This window comes from Thunnus maccoyii, chromosome 20 (genome assembly GCF_910596095.1).
Source record: "Thunnus maccoyii chromosome 20, fThuMac1.1, whole genome shotgun sequence".
Lineage (NCBI taxonomy): Eukaryota > Metazoa > Chordata > Actinopteri > Scombriformes > Scombridae > Thunnus > Thunnus maccoyii.
The window spans coordinates 26,228,733-26,251,009 of record NC_056552.1 but is presented as its reverse complement, the minus strand read 5'-3'; the positions used below and the strand labels follow the sequence as shown (position 1 = coordinate 26,251,009).

Sequence of the window (22,277 nt, the reverse complement as noted above, 5' to 3'; positions counted from 1 at the left end):
AACCAAGATCCTTCTCTAACCTTAATCATAATGTAGTTGCCATGTGCAGATGCTCTAATAAGAAATTTGAAAGACATCGCTATTGAATGTAATCTGGAGTTTTTCAGAATGGTCTAATATCACTGTTCAGTCCGGTGATAGGTTTGGGTGTCCATACACTTGTGCTCAATTCTCACATGATAACAAAAATAAAAATAATTCGACCTCTCATCATTTGCAATATTCAACTTAAGTATCTTACCATTCTGGAAAAAAACAATGTGATATGGAAATGCCATACTAATAGACTTTAATATAATATGACAGTAAACAGTCTTATTGAGCAAATGACGGTGGCACTGAAACACATTAGAAATATCTAGTAAGGTCTGTGCACCACAGTGGGACATCCCTTACTCGTTGAAAGCATATTTAATACACAGCAGACTCCAGCTCTGACGTCATTTTTTAAAATCTTTCGGACAATCATTTGCAAGACCATATCCTTCCTGACAAGTGTCAACAAGCACTGGTATGTTTGTGCTTACACAATATGTCCCCAACTATTTCACACACTTTTCACACACAGCACTATACTGTAAAAAGGACAATTCAAGTGTGAGTTCTCGCTCTCTCTCTTTTCACCTACACACACACACACACACACACACACACACACACACACACACACACCGTGCAGGCATGTGTTAAATGAATACAGCTATTATTGACTGTGTTTATTGACTAGTGTGTTGATTAATGTGAGGGATGTGTGTGTGAACGTGACACTCTGAAGCTATTTAAAATCACAGTTAAATGTTTCAGTAGTCACACCTTATCTTATTTGTGAAGACATGGGCTTGAATTGATGACTTATCATTGCCCCTCTTTCAGTTTCATCATTTTTATCATTATTTGTATCACTAGTTAGTAGCAGTAGAAATATTAGAAGCAGTGCTAGCAATGTTAAAGTGAAACAGTATTGGTGATTATAGCACTTTTAAACCTGAAAAAGGCTTCCATGAGGCAAACAGAATAAAACAGAATGATACAGAATGTATCACAGAAAGAATAAAATAGACGTAATACAATATATGAACAAAACAATAAAGCAGGTCACAGTCTTGAAAATGTCAGATGACCCAAGTTTGGTTTTGTTTGTCCTTTTTCACTGAGATTCAGAGAAGTAACCAACCATTCTTAGGGCCTTTAACTCAGGTTTGTATCTATGGGGGGATTTAGATATGTGCTATTGTGTATTTGAGACTGTTTGAAATCCTGTATGGATTCAGAAGTTATATGATGGAATATGATATAACTTTATATGCAGAAATCGTTGTAATGCCACATTCCTAAAAAAAAAAAAAAATGAACAAAGCAAGACTGAAAGATTGAAATATTTTAAACATATTTGCTGAAAAGGTTGAAAGCTCTGGAAAAAAAAAACTAGTAAGTGGACCTTGAGATAAGATTATGTTGTCAGATTAATGTTCAAAAGGTCAAGAATAGACATAGAATTTTGACATTCAAAGAGGTTTGTGATGATCTATTGGACATGGAATCCAAATAAATCTAAAAAAATAAAAAATAAATTCTTCTTACACACAAGCTGTAGTGCTTGTGTGATCAGATAGAGAGCCCTGCTGGAATGTCAACTAGCTTTAGCAATATGATCTGGACCACAGATTACAATCTTCTAAGGTTCTTTCCAGCAACCAACCCTCTGATGTCAGGAAAACAACTGTGTGAAATAAATAATCTGCCAAAACGATCTGAACTGACAATAGTAGCAGTGTCCATGTTCAGGTAAGCTGCAGGGTATCCTTCCCTTTCTGACATTAGCAGTGAACATTTGACCTTGTCAAAAGTCTGACACCCTAACATCAGTGATAAAACAATATTTGAGTTACAACATGATAGTGATAATGTGGCTATGCAACACACACAAACACACATATACACAAGATGGAAACTATATTCCACCCAAGGTGCCCAATATTTTCTGTTTTCTGTCTGTCAACTTTCTCCACCCACGAAGGGACTTTACAAGCTCAAACAAAGCAGTATGACCTGTATGTGTATGTGTGTGTGTGTGTGTGTGTGTGTGTGTGTGTGTGTGTGTGTGTGTGTGTGTGCGCGTGAGAGAGAGAGAGAGAGAGAGAGAGAGAGAGTGAGTGAGTGAGCGAGAGAGAGACACACACACTTCCTGAGGAGTCCACAGGAGGGCACACAATTTTCTGTTGACTAATAAACAAATAACTGCAACCAACTCTGTTAAATAAAATAACAGTATTTATGAGGAAAACATAAACAATAGCAGAGTTTTGAAACACTACACATTCAGAGAGAATCACCAGTGTTTTTTTTAGATGTTATGACCTCATAATTGCTTTTAATTTTTTTAATTGTTCTTATTCTTATTTATTTGTTTGTTTGTTTGTTTGTTTGTTTATCTATTTATTAGCCTCATTGTCAAATCCTACTCTTTTACTTTTTAGCATTGTTAATTTATCTTGTTTTTAATCGATATAGCCATGTATTCTTTTGTTGTTTGTTGTTTTCTTGTTTGTCTGTATCTCGGCAACAATGAAATCAAGGGTTCTCCCTCAATGCGTCTCCAGAACTTTCAAATAGCTAAATAAAGTGATAATGATGATGATGATGATGATGATCATGATCATGATGATGATGATAAATAAATATGAATAATATAATGGTGATGTACAATAAATCAAAAGTAAAAAATCTGAAATTAATCAAACATTTCCTCTCTTAGTTCAGTCATCATCATTATCGACCACCACAGTCATCTTTTAAGATAAATGTTCATTTAGTCTTTGTGTTTATTTCACATGGCCCACCACCAACGCCTCTATAAATATTGGTTTCCTTTTGCTAAGCTCTATAAATATCTCTAAATGACTATATTTAACTCCTCAGTAAACCAAATATATTCTTTCCTAGAGCATAGTCAAATCAGACTGACAAAAGTTTCCGAGCCCATGAGGCCTATCGCACTCAAAGGAATAAATTCCGCTCCCCTGTCCGTCTCATTTGATTGTGGTTATGCCAGAGCAGTTCTCTCTCTCTCAGCTCGGTAAAACTCGTCACTTTCCGATGATCATATTCCGGATTCGAAACCAAATAAGGAGCCTGGGGGTGTTCCCCTGCACACCGGATTCAACCTTTTATGGGTTAAGAAACTCAACCGGAATTCCTCTTTTGATATCAGAGCGCGATTAGATAGAAGATATACGAGGGTAAATGTAAAAAAAGAATAATATTTTATAGAATTGTTAAGAAATGAGGGTCGCGGATGCTCACTGTGGTATGTTTTGTTTTTATGTTGATTTAAGGCCGTTTATCTCTGTTTCGAAGCGAGTGGAAAAAGTCCGTTTTGGCTCTTCTGCAGCAGCGGGTTCTCCACTGAGTGATTCCCTGAAGCGTCACGGAGCCAACCTCTCCGCTCTCCTCGCCCCTCCTACTACCATATTTGGTTAATGACGTAGCGGCCATATTCAAAAGGTTCCCCATATACATCCTCGTGCCAGGGCCGCTGCTCTCAATAAGTGATTACTTGAGACTGTGTTAACTTTGTCACTAGAGCGCATGAAGCGCACCAGAAACACGGAGCTCATCCTCTCACACGCAGTGACAGACAGAGACATGCAGTGGTGACCCACGCTTGTCTGGGTTACACACAGTTATTTATCTAAAGCTTTGGAGGGAAAGAACAGAAAGAGACAGAAAGGAGACCGAGCAGACGCAGCAGTGTTTTACCCACAATGACAGCTAAAACTCTGGAGAAAGTACCGGTGAATCTCGGGGGGTTCGTGCATCCCGTAGCCGAGAGTGTGTACTCAGTGGATGACATCGCCACCAGCTTGCCGACCTCTGTGGCTATCTTCCCCAACACCGATTTAGGAACGCATTATGACCCGCTTAATGTGACAGCAGGTAAGATGAAAGACCGATGGTTTGATACTTTTTGAGTGCATATTGAAGAAACAAGTTGTCTGTCTCCTGTTTTACTTTACGTTTCTATGTTTATTTCACTCATTTTGAGGTTATCTCCAAATCCTTTTAAAAGCTGCTTCAGAGAATAATAAAAATAATTGTTTTTCCTCAGCCTGTTATGGTAAAAAAGTTAGTTAGTCATTCCATATGTGTAACATACAATGTCACAACGTTATGAGAGCAGCATCAAATTCTCTGACTTTTCTTTGAATGGCAGTCTGTGCGTAATAGTTCAGAGACGCGCTTACTTTCTCTCACACACTTTTCTGTCTAGTGTGAACGAGTTAATTAATCTTTGTTGTGTTCTCTCACTAATGATCTGTGTTTTTTTTCATCCGCAGATGGCTTGATGAGCGCAGACATGAGCGTGGAGAAGCGGTCTCTGGACCTCTCCTACCCCAGCGGCTTCTCTCAGCCTGCCCCCCACCGTAACCAGACCTTCACCTACATGGGAAAGTTCTCCATCGACTCTCAGTATCCAGGTAACTGGAACCCCGAGGGAGTGATCAATATTGTCTCGGGCATCTTCAACGTGGCCCAGCCGCCGCCTCCTCCTCCTCCCTCCTCCTCAGCGTCCTCCTCCCCGGCTTCCTCAGGATCTCCCAATCACTTTTCCAGCGGAAATTTGAGTTGCACCATGGCGCATCAGAGCCAGGCAGAGATAGACCACCATCACCACCTGTATTCCCCCCCGCCTCCCTACTCCTCTTCTGGCTGCGGGGATGTGTACCAGGACCCCTCGGCGTTTCTGTCCACCTCTACCTGCCCCATCGCCTCTTACCCGCCACCCTCCTACTCTTCGCCCAAGCAGCCCGGCAGCTCAGACGCGCTTTTCCCCATCATCCCTGATTACCCGGGCTTCTTCCAGCCGGCTTGCCAGCGAGACATGCACACGGCAGGTATCCAAGACCGGAAACCTTTCGGTCCGTGTCCACTCGATACATTCCGCGTCCCCCCACCCCTGACCCCACTGAACACTATCAGGAACTTTACACTTGGGGGTCCGGGTGGCAGCTCCGAGGGAGGGCCGCCGAGGCTCCCCTCTGCCTACAGCCCACAGAACCTGCCTCTGAGGCCGATCCTGCGGCCCAGAAAGTACCCGAACAGACCCAGCAAGACGCCCATCCACGAGCGACCATACCCTTGTCCGGCAGAGGGCTGCGACCGGCGGTTCTCCCGCTCCGACGAACTGACCAGACACATCCGCATCCACACTGGACACAAGCCGTTCCAGTGCCGGATCTGTATGCGCAACTTCAGCCGCAGCGACCACCTCACCACGCACATCCGCACGCACACGGGAGAGAAGCCGTTTGCCTGCGACTTCTGCGGCCGCAAGTTCGCCAGGAGCGACGAAAGGAAGAGACACACTAAAATCCATCTCAGGCAGAAGGAGAGGAAGTCCTCTACTCTCTCCTCTTCGTCCTCGTCCTCATCCAGCAGCTCCGGGCTGGAGCGGCAGTCAGGCGGTATCAGCGCAACCAACGGGATTTGTTCATAGTTGGAAAACTTTGTTGTCACCATGGCTGCGTGACTCACACTAACCCCTAAAAAGAAAAGAACTATCAAATAACAATTCTGAAACTGTTGTGAACTAAATATAGTAGCCTAAATACCAGGATTGGGATAAACAAGAGCTTGCACGGTGAGCGCAGCTGTGCAGTTTGTGCGCAATTGCGCACATAGACCCATTCCTGCTCCAGAACTGACAGAAAGACTGACACGAATGCACTTTTCCTGCACAGTCTACTGAACATACACGTATATATAGCCATTCATTCATTAGAATATACGAGGACGGTTGTAATATAAAGGGGAATAGTTATGCGCGCACCATGCTGCGCATTCCAATGTGAAATAACTGCAATAACGTTTTAAAAAGAAAACTGTACTTAAGTTATTGAATTGACAAAGTGTTCATTCTAACATATTTGTTGATTACTATATTTCCCCTTTAGTGCCTTGCTGTGTGTATTTTTGTACACTGACTGATTCAAGGACGCTTCTAATGCAATGTATATTTGTCCTTTAATATGTAAAGTTGGAAGACATTCTATTTTTGTACACATTTCGTCTCGTGTAACTCCAAGTGTTAAGCAACTGTGGTTCACGTGTAAAACAATGGAGTGTAAATATGTTGAACTCATACCGACCTGACATTTTTATTGTGATGTGTGTTTTGAGACTTATTAAATGTATAAGGATGATAAATACATCCTGTATGAGTTTGGTTTGTTACTCATAACTAAAGCACAACACAGACAAGCAGTATCAACCCATGATGCATTCATGGAACTCAAATGTCGCTGGGTTTGAAAGTGAATACACTTCTTTTATCTGCATTTATAAAAAAGACTTGTAAAGCTGTTGATGTTGGAAATTTTATCGGGTAAATCCCACGTTGCGTCATGCATGGCGTGTCTGACTCAGAGTTTTCACCCACTCACTTTATTTAGGTTGCACATCAGGTTGTATACAGGTTATGAACTCTGTATACAAATGGTTTGTTTGCAAAATAGAATATAGATAGAAGAAATAGAAGTCTATTTTGTCGCAGTATCTATTCTTTAAGCAAAATATGTTAAAACAAAAACAAAAAACTTTTGACCTGAATCAAAAGAGTCCAGATGTTTTTTGTTGACCTAAAAGTATAACATAATAAGTCTAAACATACTGGAATCGGCATTTAAAAAGACTCATTATGTTCAAGTTGTAGAATGTAAACTAATTCTAAAAACCTACAAATTCACAGAAAATATACAGAGGACACAACTCCAGCATCCTCAGCATCAGCTGTGATATTGTGTGTGCCTCAAATTTGATTTCATTTAGGTATACAGACACTTATTCTAACCATGTTGTTCACCAACAGTGTAAATTCTATTTCTTTTAACTTGAAACTCAACAGAAATAAGCTGTTCATTGTTATTAACTTTTACAAGGTGCTTAAAAAAACACATTTTGTTCGCAAAATAATATTTGTGTGTGTGTGTGTTTTCATATGGCCATGGTCTGTATCTTTTGTGACTCACACCTAAACACCTCTCAGGAGGGGGCATTTTGTGGTCACCTGTTTCCTTTTCCTCTACATGTAGAATCTACATGTTTATTAATAAACACCAGGATGTGGTTGTTACAGAAGAATTATAATTATAAATCCTTTATAGATCTAAAAAAAAAAAAAAAAGCCTTCAATACCACAGTTCACAATATATTACTTGATGAACTGGAAAGGTATGGTATCAGAGGGGTCGTGATGAATTGGTTGAGAAGGTATTTAAGAATCAGGCAACAATTTGTAAATACAGGTGAGCATAAATCAACATGTATGGATATTACTTGTGGAGTACCTCAGGGGTCAGTATTAGGCCCAAAATTGTTCATTTTGAACATAAATGACATATGTAGAATATCAAAAATATTGAAATTTGTATTATTTGCAAATGACACAAATATTCTTTGTTCTGGGGAGAATTTACAGCAGCTTTTGGAGGTGATCACAACAGAAATGAGAAAATTAAAATGGCGGTTTGACATAAAGATATGTGTAAGATATGTGCATGCAAAGCTGGCAAGGAACGTTGCAATACCAGGAAAAACAAGGCACTTTCTGGATCACACAGCGTTGCACACTCTATACTGTTCACTTGTACTGCGTAGTCGTTTATAAATTGCATATATGAGTTAATGGATGAATAGTTGAGATAGAAATAAATAAGCGTATACTTCTTCCTACTCCTTTTCAAACATGTAATATTTAATTTGTGTTGTTTATGAGAATTTATTTATAGATTTATTGTTTATTTCATTTAATTGTTATTCTTGTTTTGTTTTTATGTTTTTTTTGTTTTACATGTTCGAAATAAAATAGACTAAACTAAACAAAATCTAAAAAAGGTTCATTACAGCACAGTACCATGTGAAAGAGTATGTAGTAACTAAGTAAATAACTTTACTTTATGTGGACAAAACAGAGGGGTCTCTGGGTATGGACCACCCAAGAACTGTCAGTTTGCTGTGCTCTCTTTTCTGACACATCTCTGTCTTAAAGTATTGACAAGGAATCTGTGTCAAAGTAAAGGCCTGTAGGTTTAGATGTGTTATATTATAGAAGCATTCACTATGTGTTATCAGAGCTTTAGTTTGAATATAAACTTAACTCAGTTTCCATTGAAACTCCAGCTGTGTTTCAGATGAACAATCATGTAGGGGGTCAGTTTATTTGCCTTTCACACACTGTCATTGTGTTGAGCTGTCATAATGGACTAACACTGGTTAAATGTGGATAAATAATAACACTACTACTCACCATAGGAAGGTTATAGTGGTTATAGCTTTGCCATAATTCCATGAGGTACCTTAACCCTTAATTTATGGTCTCACTTTGATATTAAGGTCAAGCAGATGTATCAGACGCATGTGGAACACTGTTCAGAGAAGAATCATGAGTCCAGGTAAAATAAACTGTGGTGAGGTTGGTTAACATCACACCAAAACTGTTTTTTTTCTCAAGTTATTGGGATATTGTGAAGGGGTAATAGATGTGGTTATTCAGTGAGCCATTAATCCCAAAACTTCAAATATTCCAGGAAGAACAGAAAGAAAGCAGTAACAAGCTACAATCTATATAATGTCTGTATAGTATCTTATGGTTGAAAGACATTTTTATTGGGTTTTAAGTTGCTATAATTTGACACTAGTTGAAGTGACAATGGCAAATGTAAAATCCAGCCAATAATATGTACCGTATCACATATTTTTACAACACACTTATTTGAAACACTGCAGTTCACTATCTAAAGTTTGCTGGATTTTGCTGAATCCAGTCTCTGACTCTTAAAACCTGATGGGACGCTAAAGCGCTGCCCTTACGTATGCTCACAGAGTGTAGGTGACACGGACACACTGGACAGAGGTGTTGGAAGAATAATGAATTAATACCAAGAAGTAGCTTTTTTTTAAAAAAAAATTATGTTTGACATTACCTTTCTAAGGCATTGAACTCACAATTTGAAAACATCTTTATACTAAAGCCACAGGAACAACCGAACAACCATCAATAATTAAAAATAATTTTAAAAATATCACAACAGCTTTACTGTAAAATACAATTGAATTTTAAGTTTGTTTTTTATTGATTAAGGATAGTGTAATTGTCTTTTTTTGTTTGATTGTTGCAGCCTTTGGCTCGTGTGTAAAGATGTGGTTTCATATTGTGAATTTAATGCCTGATGAAGGTCTGTGATCAAAGCATTACATTTTCAATATTTTTTATTGGATCAATTGCATAAAAAGGATATTGTTTAGCTGTGGAGTTGTTGGAAGAGGTATAGTTTTTAACTTTTCACGGAAGTAGCCTAAACACATCCCTAACCTGTCTCTGTACTGCTCGCACTAGAGATGAAAATGATATTGATCCTCTCATATAATTCTCCGGGAGACGGCAAACAAGCACATTTCCAAAAGTGACATATTTCAGCTTTCCAGAAGTGGTGTTGAAGCCTGGTGGTAATCTGTAACATCTTTATTCTTCTGACGCCAACTTGACCACAAGAACAAATGACCAATACTGTAGACAGTCACGGGCTGAACAAAGAACACCACTGTTCTTCACCCCCTGATCTCCTCACTGACTGTCCTATAGGCTGAGTTGTTTTATGGATCATGAATGGCAGTGTGCACTTGTCTTACTATCTTATTGAATGTTCATTTTGCTGTTGTACCTACCTGATCAGGAAATAACACGCTTACAATAAGACCATGTCTGTAGTGATTCTTACAGTCAGAGCAGGGGGGATTATACAGTGAGGAAAAAACGTTACACATATCTGACATCTCTACTAGTGGTTGCCAACAAATGGCTTTTCTTGTTCAAGCTGCACCACAAGTATTCCCCATACTGATAGACTGGCCTGATAGACTTTACACTGGAAATTGAGGATAATTGCATTTAATGGGAGCCACAGTCAGTGAGCTGGCTGACAGGTCACAGTCAGCACAGTGTTTGCAGCCAAGTGACAGGCCAGTCAGTGTAAGCCTCTCAAACACGTGTATGTGTGAACATGCACACATTAATATTATCACTGCATTAATATGATATTTAACATGAAGAAAATGAAAACTGAACAAATATGTTGTCCCTTCAAGGACACACAGCTGCTGTGGGACAAACCAGGGAGGTTCAAGAGATGATTTCCAAAGAAGCACTTACACATATAAATATTTGTTAAATATTAACCTTTAAACAGATTTCCCTAAATCAAGTTAGAGCATAACCACACACTAACGGTCCCACCACAAATCCTCTATTGTGCTGAAGTGTGGGAGAAGGCTTGGTCTGTCCGGACGTTGACCTTTTTCCCGTCTTCGTTTTTTCGAAGCCGTCTCTGTCTGAGTTGGACTATGTTTGAGGGTCATTGTCCTGCTGGGAGGTGAATCCTCTCTCACTCTGCAGTCATTTTACTCTCTATCTTCTCAAGTGACAGTATTAAGACACTAATGCAGAGACTGATCCCAACTGCATTATTCATTATGATGATTTGTCGAAAGCAGTCACATTTTTCTACTATACATACATATACTGAAAGCTATCTGGAGTCCTTTGTCAAGCTCAGTGACGTTTTGACATTTGGATAGTGTGAACCACTACAGCTTTTCAAGACAGTACCTTCTGTTGTTAAAGATGCTATATTCACCTGTTTTACATTAACCTCCAAACTATCAGTATTTGCCATAAAGGGGACATATCATGTTTTTTGTGATTTTCTGTTATTTTTATACTGTCATGATGTTGCATGTTAAACATGATCAAAGTTCCGAAACTTAATGTGAATGAGTGTAAAAATGCTGCCTTCAAGTCAAAAGCCAGGGCTTCAGCCTGCTGTGAACTCTTCATTTGCAAAGTGACCTCTACTTCCTCCTCGTGATGACATCAGATCATTTGGGAATGCTGTTGTTTAAGTTTTTCCATGTGTTGTTTGCATTGTTCACTCTCATATTTCAGATTGGATTTTGGCTCAAAAATGTACGGATAGATTTGAGAAGTTGACATTTTGAGTAAAGAACGAGAAAAAGAAGTGAAATCCTGCTACTATAATTTCTTGACATAGCGTCTCGAGCTGCCAGAAGTCTGTCGAGGGGCAGCTGGCCAATCATAACAGAGTGAGCTCATTGCGAGGGGGGCCTTAAAGAGACAGGAACTAAAACGGCCTGTTTCAGACAGAGGCTGAACTGAAGGGCTGCATAAAGGGCCAGTATAAGATAAAGGCTTTTCAACTGTAAATCATGCAAAGATATTCCAGTAGAGGCCCAGATTAAAAATACAGACCCAACAATGTGCATGATATGTCCTCCTTAATCTCAAATAAAAGAACAAGACCCAAACCAATAACGTGTTAGTCCCTCTCTCAATACTCTCTGACTTCTTTACCCTGTCTGTGGCTGTCAACTCCAAGCCCATTGGTTGCCACTGAAAACATAAACCTTTAAAAACAGGTCACAGATCTATAGTGCACCTTGGAATTCGTAACTCAAGGTCTACTTACTAGCTTTTTCCTCCGCAACTTTTAGCCTTCCTCAGCACATGCAGTTTGCTTTGTTGCCATCACATTATTTAAGTATGGAATCTTGGTCATGAGAAAACAGATGGTCATATATGGGAGGGGAGAGTGACAATGAAGCTATCTCCATCTGATGAAGAAGACCAAGAGCTGCAGCTGAAAGATCTTTTTGTCAAACTACGAATATCTATTTTAATTTTTTTAAAGGCTCAGTAATTTCTTTAACAGCTGGTCAGTGTAGTTTTAACTAATTTTACTCAAACAGGAGGAAACAGTGCATTTGTTGAGGAATATTTCCATTGGTGGATGATCCACATTTGGTGCTCTAGTGAGTATTTCTGGCAGCAGGATTGTGTGTGTGTGTTCACGGTAATGAAGGAACATGTTGCCCAGTGCAACAGTGTGGCTCACTGATGTGTTTTTAATAGTTTTTGGACAACAATAGAGCTCTACAGCATGAAGGAATAAAATATATCAGGCTTTAATACACACACAATACTTGTTATTAGATCAATTCATTGTTGGTCTTTTCATGTGATTAGTTGACAAGCAAAATATAATCAGGACTGACTTGCAGCATGGACACATCCTGTTTTTACAACTTGAGTCTTATTTTCATAGTTTTGGTCAGTTCTCTGACATCATGTTAGAGTAATAGAATTACTTATATTCCAGATCTCTGTGCAACACTAACAGTCCATCACTGACAAAACCAGTTCAGGCTTTTGCAGACACTCTTGTCTTCTTTTGGAGTCTCTGAGGTTCTGTTCAAAGAAAATGGTGATCAGTTACATTGGCTGAACCTGGGAAGACTATTTCTGTTAGGTTTGTCTTGACCAACAGAGCTCATGGGTAAAGCTTTTTTTTTTCTAAGGGCTTAAAGGAAAATCAAAAAAAATAAGAATCTAAACATCATCATCAACATCATGATTAGGGAAAGCCATACAGAGAAGTAAAATTTTAAGGTACTTGTACTTTGAGTATTTCCATTTTATGCTACTTTATACTTCCACTCCACCACATTTCAGAGGGAAATACTGCACTATTTTGTATTCCACTACATTTAGTTCACAGCTTTAGTTACTGTTACTGTCAGATTAAAATTTTACATAAAATAACATAATGATAAGTTTATAAATTATACTACATTATTAAGGATTAAGCCAGTGGTTCCCAAAGTGTTTGGCTTGTGGCCACTTAAGAAAAAAGTGTGTGTAGTTGTGTCTCCTTATCATGTTTCAGATATCTATAAGTTGTTTGCAGTTCCGCCAGAGATATTTCCCCTCACATGGCTTCAAATAAAGACATAAACCTCCAATATTCTGAGGTAAAAAGTTCAGAAAATTTTCCAAATTTATGAAGCAGAACTATGTTTTTTCTATTTCTATCTGTTTGCACAATTGATCAGTGTGCTCCAGTCCCTTTTGTTCTCTGGAAGCCTGCTGTCCTCAAACCGAGAAGCACCTGATTCAACTATGTTTTTTCTCTCATCTTACTAGCCCTCAGATTTATCTTATAACCCTTACAAAGCAGTTCAAACTAGCAACTACAAGAATAAAATGCTGCTTATGCATTCACTCATCATGATAATGATATATTTTGTTAAATGTATTTAATATATCAGTCACAGTGCGGTTTTCTGCCTAATAAGTACTTTTACTTTGGTACTTTAACTACATTTTGCTGCTAATACTTATGTACTTTTACTTAAAGGTACACTATGCAGGATTTGTCAGTTGCTGTTTGTAAACACAACATTCAAAGTTGACCCCTCCTCCCCGGCTCAACAGAGAGAAAGCAGTGGTGGTCGAGTCAGCTAGAGAGTGAATGAAGAGAGGGAGCAGTGGTAGTGGAGAAGAAAGCCGATGAAATAAAGATAAATAAAACATTATTTTCTGATTGTTTCACAGCGGTTACATTCTGAAGCACAAACAGGTCCACACCTCTGCACAACCCTGCATGGATGCTGTGTGAATGCAGAGTTTCATCCTGTCCGCTGTGGCCTCTCCTGCAGCTCATTATTCATCAATGACACAGAGACAGAGAGCAGAGCGGAGCAGAAGGAGAGAGACGGAGACAGTGATGTAACCAGGTCACTACGCTAAAAGTCCCGACCTCACACCCTGCACGCTGTTATTGGCTGGGGCTACACATCCACTGACCAAAGGCTGATGCCCAGAAGTGTCTGGAACACAGCGAAATAAAAAGAAAATAAGAAAATACAGGCAGAGGGCAGAGTCTCTGTAGATACATACACTGCTGCACACTTCTAGTGAGTCATACATGATGATTGAGAGGGATTACTTTTGTATGAGTCTATACGTTGTTTTTAGGAAAATCCTGCATAGTATACTTTTGAATAGGATTTTTCATGCGGGACTTTTACTTGTAATTCATTTTGATTTTAAATGATGTTTTTACTTAAGTAAAGGATCTGAATACATCTTCCATCCCTGCATGTCACTTCCACAGTATTGTAAAAACTGTTTTAACCAGAACACACACTGATGATATTTTGACACACCAAAGGAGGAAAAGCACACGTTAATTAGTAACATTAATGATGTCTGAATCATGCTTATTCAAACTCATGACCCAGGCATAGTGCATGACGGTTCACCAGTATGACACCTGAGTGGAATCCAATGTTATCAGTTCAACGTTTGCGTTCCCTGCTATAAATCAGAATTTCTGCTGTGACGGTATGGAGCATGCTGGGACACACGTCATTAATTACACCTGCATGTTCCCTTCAGATCATCTGCTGTCAAACAGTTCTGTAAAAGGTGCTTCATTTCATGAGCATTGGATAAACTTTGTAGAATCAAAAAGATGCTTCTATGGTGGTGAAATTGACAACAAATGCTACAGGGATTGTTTACCGAACTTAACTGATTTTTAAATCGAGAACAATAAAGGACTTATCAGACAACATGAAATTAGATGTTCCATGATTATTCCCATCTATATTTATTGTTCCACATACTGTACATTCAACATCAGAGTAACAATCATTGTGAAACTGACACAGAGACCTGTGTGGAGTCTAGTGTACGCCAAGGCAGGCTGGAGATATAAACTACAGTAAACTAACATACAGAGTGGAATATATCAAGCTACATTTAAAAGGTAGTGAAGAAAGTAAGTGAAGAAAGTGTGTTGGCTGTATCCCATGAACATATACAGTCTGGACTGGGTTTTAAAGATTTCAGTCAGCCTTCAATATGATCCATCACATACACCATAAACACTCTGGATGGAGTTATATTAGTTGTAATGACATCAGCTTTTTTTCCCCCATAATGTCCAGACCTGTATATGAACCATTTTATCTGGAATAAGTTAAACACAAAAAATAAAGTGTATAATGTAGTGTGTGCACTTTGGAAGAAGAAAGGAGTGTGTACAATAGAAATGGCACTCTTAATAAGTGTACATTCAATATTCACAAATAAGGCAGGTATGACTTGAGTTACAGGCTTTGGCATTAAGACATGTCATGATCTGGAAGTCCTCTGCAGCAGAGTGAAGAGGCTTGCACGGCCTCACACGACACAGATCTGATGACACCCTGTCATTCACATAACATTTGGCTGATGACATTCATGTGCGCACAAGGCAACATAATGGTCCGAAGCAAAAAACACCATATTTGGAATGTGAATTCCTTGTCAACACTTTCCCCCAGTACAGATTGGATTATTTAAGGTTTGTGGAAGGCAGTTCAGTGGTCCTTATGCTGTGTGGGGTGTCTGTGAGGTCAAAGCTATGACCCCAACTCAAGACCCTGTTTCTGTACATTTTTCCCTGCAGTAGAATCCTTGAGCAAGGCACTCACTTCCTTTGAGTTCCAGGTAATAAATACCTCCCAAAGCAAAAACAGAAATTCCACATGTGGATGGATGGATGTCACACTGTCGTATACTGGAGTGTAGCTCCTGTGGTCAGAGGTTGCATTCAGAAAGAGACTGTAGGGCCTGGGTAGGGTTCCCCTCCACACCAGAAGTCCTCTGGCTGCGGGATTTCTAGCAGCCATGTCTCTTCTTTTTCATTCTCTTCTCCCTGCTGCTCCTGGTTACCCTTTCCATCTGTTTCCCCTTCTGCCACAGTTTGCAGGACTTTGTAATAGTGACAGTCCCGGCCATCATCTGGATTGTACGGCGGTGCCAGGATATCCAGGAAAGCAGCTGGCCCTTCCACTGCATCGATCTGGTGCAGATTATCCCGTACAGGAGTGAGGAGGCATGGCCCGCTGTTCTCTGAGTACTCAGCCACTGAGCGGAGCACGGAGCGCCGCAGGGAGGCCGTCTGGAACATGGGCAGAGGAGGCTCGAAACGAGGTGGGGCGGTGCTGACAGTCAGGTCGTTCTCCAGCTTGTCAAAACAGCGGACGCTCACCTTGCCGTAGAGAACCTGGACAAGAGACAGAACGTTTGTGAACCATGTGAAGAATATACAGCAGGTTGTTGCAGAAGCAAACAGCAACAACTGACTTTTATCTATCTTATCTAAGAACTATCTATCTACAGTATGTTAATAAAGTCCTCCATGTCTTCTTCTTCTCTTTATCATTAGACTTACACTCTTCAAGCCTGTTCTACTGTTTAGCTCTGCAGCAGAAGTTTCATGGGAATGTTCAAAACAGACCATTTTAAAACGATCAAATCACAAATAAAACTGTCGACCCATGACGATCCATATGTTTTGTTTCAGGGAATACATAAAACTGTGCCCCCTTTCCGTTTTGGGGTGCCACAGTGAGATGACACGGGGAGTGATTATGGGTCCCTGGGGGAAAATGAAGGACATGTAACAAGTATCACAGCTTTTTAACTAACAAGAGATTGCAATGAGAGCTGCAATGATTTGCCACTATTTTGTATCAATTCATAGTTTAAAACTGTCAAACATTCACTGCTTCCAGCTTCTCACAGATGAGTTGCACTAAAAATTTCAATGCTTTTTGATGTTTTATAGACCAAATGATTTATCAATGAATCAAGAAAATAACAGATGAATGGATACTGCATAATCAGTTGCAGCCCAAATTACAATGAACAGTGTCAGAAACAGTGTGGATGTGTGAACAGCTGGGCTGCACTGATCCTATTTCTGACTCCAATACCCAAATTCTGGTTACTGGCTTGTATGAGTGCATATACAATGCCATTGCTCTTATTTCTTTTTCAAATTTTAATATGTAAAGCTCTGTGTGTGGATCTGATTGTTCTAGGATTACAGTAACAATGAGGTACACACATCACCTCACTACAGGTGGAGAGGTCCATACACCAACGTCCTTTTCAATTATATTGATCTACAAAGTTTATGAAATTGCATGGTAACAACTTTTAAATGAGAACAGTTCTGATCTGTTTATTAAGGTCCATATCAAAACTAATAACAATCGAGTGCATCATCCCTCGCTGTTTCCCGCCCGCTACGCACACATATTACGTAATGTCCTTTTCTTTAACGGAGCTACGCTACCAAGAGTTTCCCAGGCAACAGCACAGAGGTTGACTCACGTATCAGAACAGCGCTGCACGGAGGCTCTCAAACGCTACTGATTTCAGAATGAATGGATATTTGGCGTTATTTTTGGCATTAAAAATATTATTTTGGCCTGGCGGGGGTTCTTGTTATAATTTTAGGAGAAACACTGATTCAGTAAACGTTCAGTAAACGCTCACTAAACGCTCACTAAACGTTGAGTACAGTTAAACCCAGCAGTCTCCATTAGGTTGGGTGAGTTCAAAGTTGTGAAAACATTTTCATAGATAATTTGTTAGTCTGTCCCTCCCGCCGCAGGAAAAAATGGATTAATCTGGGAAGGCTATTGATGTATCACTTTTCTCTTTATGAAAGTAACAGAGCAATTATTCGACCAATGAGAATTTGGTCAGACGAGAGCATATCGACCGACTAATCGACCGGTCGACTAGAGCCCTAGGAATAATACTTAACTTGTGTTACTTTACAGTAATGTAATTATACACAACTTTAATGGGAATAAACACAATTTAAGCGCAATAACTTAAATGCAGATTTGAAAACTTCATGTTGACACAGGGTCACTCTACAAGACATGGCCACAGGCCTGCCTTTGTTGATGTTGTACTTCAGTGGTGCAAATTCCTGAACTAATCTGCAATTAATCACTTGACCAAAATCAACTGACATACAGTGAACCTGGGGCTTTTGGGCCCCCTGGGCAATTGCCCACTTTGACAAAGTAAGACATGTTTGCATCTTGCATTTTGCATATAATGGAACGCACCTTCATCTGAACATTTTTGTATTCATGTACTTACAGTTATGTACATGTAGATTTTTTATTCTGTATTTATTGTGCACACTTGTCTCTTGTCTATATACAGTATGTTACACCGTGGCCCTGGAGAAATGAAATTTCACTCCTCTGTATGTCCTGTGCACACTGTGGATTGACAATAAAGCCTGACTTGACTTAAAGCTGGTAAAGCAGCCCTCATATCTATCTAATAACTAGCGGATGGCCACGTCTATGTTCAGAGCAGAGCATCCTTGGTGTGCACAGAGGGGACCAGCATGCCATTGGGCCCTCTGATTGGCAAAAAGTGCATATGTGTTAGTAGTGTGGTGATTACAGTGACAGTGGACATTCCACACTCCTTGAGATAGTAAAACACATGCTACCAACTCAGTTTGAAAAGCAGTGATTTTTCTGCAATGTGGGCCTGGTTTTGGCAAAAGTGTACAACTCACAGAGGATGACATAAAATAGAAAGTTTTATTATTTGTTTCTAATCTTGGGTGAACCACCTGAAAATGTTTTAAGACCTTCTTTAAATAGATATTTATTGGGTCATTACATATTTAAAGACACGTCTTAATTAGTGTGCTGAGGTGTAGCCGGAGGCTATAACTTATGCATTTTCCTAGCTAGCTATAGCTTAAGCAAACTGATCGATATAAGTCAGAACAGCGAGAGAACAGCTAGAAAGGCCATAACAGATTAGAGAGGAGGTGTAAAAGACCTTCAGCATCCCGTTCATGCCCGGGTGGTCGTGCAGCGGTATGGAGGCACCGGTCCTCAACAGGAACACCCCCATGCTGAACACCTCCGTCTCGCAGATGTGCATGTAGGAGACCGGGGGGTTCTGGGGCCCCGCTGCCCCGGAGCTCGCTTTGGTTTTCCGGGGAGCAATTTTTAGATCGGCAGCCCTGACCGCGGTCACCAGGGAGATGAGTTCACTCTGTTTGTCTGCGACGAAGTAATTCTCCCCGTTAGCCGAAGACTTCAAGCCTTTAAAGGAGATATAGGCTTGCTTTGCTATTTTCTGGATGAGAGGAGTTTTGTTGTCCCGCGGCATTCTGGTTGCAGGGAAAACTAACGGGTTATCGGTGTGTCCCTGGCACTTTTCCGACGCAAATAAAACCGTGTTAGAATGACTTGCAGATCCTCTAGTGTCACCAAATGTCGTCCAGAGACGGTCGGTCCGCGTTAAAAAAATGATAAAAAAGCGACTTTTATAAAAACAAAACGCATTTCTTGGTGATAAAGTCTAATTTCGCCCCCAGATGTGAGCCTCCTTCCAGTCATTTTCCAGTCTCACCTCTTCATCCGCGCTCACGGAGCCTGCGCACAAAACGCAAAGCAGCATGGGACATAGAGTACGAGAAAATATAAAAGTGATCTAATTGGAATAAACGTGACCCGTGCAGCACTTCTTTATCACATCATATAACAGAAATGGGCTTGTGATTATGCGACTTTAAGGCTTGTGCTGACATATCAAATTCAATAACAGGTCAGATAGTGATGCAGACGGTGAGACTACATTTCCTAGAAGTCCTGGGTACGACCGAGGGATGCAGAGGGGAAGGCCAGATAGGCCATTGAACTCCGCAGCTCTCCCCCGCCCCCCATCACATCCTCTATCACGTTTTCTTAACACTGTCTTAAGACTGCATACAATTACATATTTAAATAAAATAATAAAGGCAGGATTTGAAACCACAAAAGTGTAGCTTTTATTTGTTTTATCGACTCCTCTAACTGCTGAAGAGGAATACACCTGTACAGGCCTGTAAGGCATACCTGTTAACCTGTACTACAATTTTAAAAAATCCATGTTGAGAATTTATGAAGGACATTTGCTCACTGTAAAATGTTCCAGAGGGCATAAAACAAACTATTGCACCTTTTCTGTCATTTGTTACACAATATTCATTGTAATATTTGTTCAGTTAAAGGAATAGTTCTACATTTTTGGAAATATGCTTATAAATGACACATTATGGTTTTAGACAGAGTTTTGGAGAAACTATTTTAGAACCATCAAAAGCTGAGCACTTCCCAGAGTTTTGCCCACCATCTATCATCTGACAACCTGTGCTATAGCAAGACACTGCACAGAAGTGCTGGGTAAATGGATACTCTGTTGTTGCCCTAAAACCATATATGATATGTAATTTATTAAATTAATCAATAGTGAGAGTAAAAGTGGCATTTTTGTTCAAACTTGAAATAGATAATATTCTATTATTCTATAGAATAGTAGAATAAAACATACAAAGTTACATTATAAAAGTAAAAAATAGTAATTCACAACTATTTTTTTGCAGTGTACACTCACAAAACATGTTTTCATTAAAGGACCTAATGGCAGGCACACCAATTAATACAAAATATCTACTACAGACCAGTTGGGGGTGTTTATTTTATTGTTAAAATTTATTGTTAAAATCTGTTGTTACATTGTTACATGGAGTCTCAGTCATTACACACAGCACTGAAGTCTGTGTAATCCATGATTAATGTGTAAATAATGTGTAAAATTCTTGTAAGTAGCCTGGAATTGAAAACGTCAATGTACAAGATGTATGTGGAGAATGGACGAGAATGTAGGTGACACTAAATTGTTTGGATATATTTTGTCCAACATCAATGTTGGTTTCACCTGTAATGTGTAATTATACATTAGACTTCTTTTGCAGAGAGTAGTTTCAGTGAGTGTTCACAGCGAGGTCTGTAGATTATTTGAGACTGTAGAGGAGTATTGACTAATTCTATCAAAAGTAGAGGAAAAAATGTTTTATTTTGTTTTTGTTGGTTTGTTTGTTTTTCTGTGATATAGCTGAATCAAACCTTGTCGTCTACTCAACATATTGAATGGATTGGAGTCTACTGTATGTGTCACAGTTTTGAGACTGTCACCAGAAAATTGATAGCATCAGTTCTTGTTCAAATGCTTAAAACGACCTATTGTCCCCTGTGTGGGCATGGGAATAATGACTGAAGATTATGTGTCATCCTGCCACAAAACCTTTTAAGGGGTGTCAAGACAGAACTGAAAGTAAATTCTCCCTGGGCAACGTGAACAAAGAGGGATTACAAACTGGTAAAAGTGGTCACCTGCCCAATTTGAGTGAGTAATGTAAGGTGAGAAGTCATGTTCAATCTACACGCACCATTAAGGAGGTTGAGGTGGATGGTTGTGGATGGCGTGTAAAATGTCGGACAAACACCAGAGATTTGCATCCCCTCTCCTACCAAAAGTCAACGTTGAGTTCTCTTAACTATGACCACAATCTTTCCCTAAACTTTATCAAGTAGTTTTAATTGCCTAAACTTAACCAAACCTTAACCATGGAGGTTGTACAGCAGAAAACGCTCATACAAATTGTTTTTGGAACAGTCATACTACTACTACTTATTTTGTCATTTAGGTATGAGGACTTCTTGTCCAATCCATAGTACAAGCCACAGGTTATGCCAACAAGTGATTAAGGGCACAAGGCATTGTCAGGATGAATGAATGTTGTCCTAAGGCTCAATAATGTTCAGCAGGGAGGAAGTATCCTCTGATAAGAGGGGCCAACTGCCATTTATGGATCTAGACAGCAATGAGTCAAAGATTGTTTGTACTTCAGTTCAAAGTCAATTTTTTCTGTAATGTAGGTTTGATTTTCTGAATGTTGATGAATCATTATCTATGATGGAAATCAAGCATCATTCATGAAACCAAAAAAAAAAAAGTGTTAACCTATATAGTTGTGTCTTCCGCCTGTCACTGCCTTCTGAAGCAGCAGGAAGTGAGCATGGTTAATCCAACAACAAAACACGAGGCTGACTCACCAGCATCACAAACACCTTCTGAGCAAATGTACTTTACCGATCGCATGTGTGTGTGCACAAATGTGTAGGTGTATTTGTGTGTGTGTGTGCTCACATGTGCAATTACACAGCTGGAACAGTAGTGTGTGGGTTTATGTTTGAGTACCTCTTTACATGTGTGTATTTCCTTTTATTTTTCTGAGTAACTCAGCGCATTTGTGTGCATGTGTTGCATTAATGTATGATGCATTCTGCATGACGAGTGAGGGAGACACAAAGCAAGCAATATCCTCTTGACAAATAATGAGGCCAGTTCATTATGGGTTCACACACACACACACACACACACACACACACACACACACACACACACACACACACTTCTGTCTGGTTGACACAAGCACAGCATCTTGCTCTAGAAGATGAGACTGTGTTGCTTAGAGACCCATCTTCATTGGATAAGGCATGTGGTAAACTAATTTAATTCCATTTGAAATCTCAGAGGGCCAGACAGACAGGTAGTCAGGTATTTCTTCAATTCTTCATTCTGCCCTCAACAGATTGGCATTTTAGCTGAACATTTCTTAGAGGCACTACTGTAGTCACATGTGCAATTAAAC

The 22,277-nt window shown here is 39.7% G+C and overlaps 2 protein-coding genes across 2 annotated transcripts; one reads left to right on the top strand and one right to left on the bottom strand.

Annotated features, from left to right (window-relative positions):
* Positions 1 to 3,561: 3,561 nt before the first annotated feature.
* Positions 3,562 to 6,174, top strand: egr2b (early growth response 2b). The gene is made up of 2 exons (XM_042397620.1): positions 3,562 to 3,936; positions 4,338 to 6,174. Exons 1-2 carry the CDS (start codon positions 3,765 to 3,767, stop codon positions 5,495 to 5,497), a joined length of 1,332 nt encoding a protein of 443 aa, XP_042253554.1. The 5' UTR covers positions 3,562 to 3,764; the 3' UTR covers positions 5,498 to 6,174.
* Positions 6,175 to 14,494: 8,320 nt separating this feature from the next.
* Positions 14,495 to 19,171, bottom strand: adoa (2-aminoethanethiol (cysteamine) dioxygenase a). Its single transcript, XM_042397347.1, has 2 exons — positions 18,575 to 19,171; positions 14,495 to 15,968 (listed from the first exon to the last, which is right to left on the bottom strand). Exons 1-2 carry the CDS (start codon positions 18,908 to 18,910, stop codon positions 15,513 to 15,515), a joined length of 792 nt encoding a protein of 263 aa, XP_042253281.1. The 5' UTR covers positions 18,911 to 19,171; the 3' UTR covers positions 14,495 to 15,512.
* Positions 19,172 to 22,277: the final 3,106 nt, after the last annotated feature.

Excerpts from the sequence above, each read along its gene's own strand:
- egr2b (XM_042397620.1), top strand. The coding sequence starts at position 3,765 with ATGACAGCTAAAACTCTGGAGAAAGTACCGGTGAATCTCGGGGGGTTC. Across the intron at positions 3,937-4,337 it reads CCCGCTTAATGTGACAGCAG|ATGGCTTGATGAGCGCAGAC; the intron begins GTAAGATGAAAG and ends TTTCATCCGCAG.
- adoa (XM_042397347.1), bottom strand. The coding sequence starts at position 18,910 with ATGCCGCGGGACAACAAAACTCCTCTCATCCAGAAAATAGCAAAGCAA. Across the intron at positions 15,969-18,574 it reads GCATGAACGGGATGCTGAAG|GTTCTCTACGGCAAGGTGAG; the intron begins GTCTTTTACACC and ends TCTCTTGTCCAG.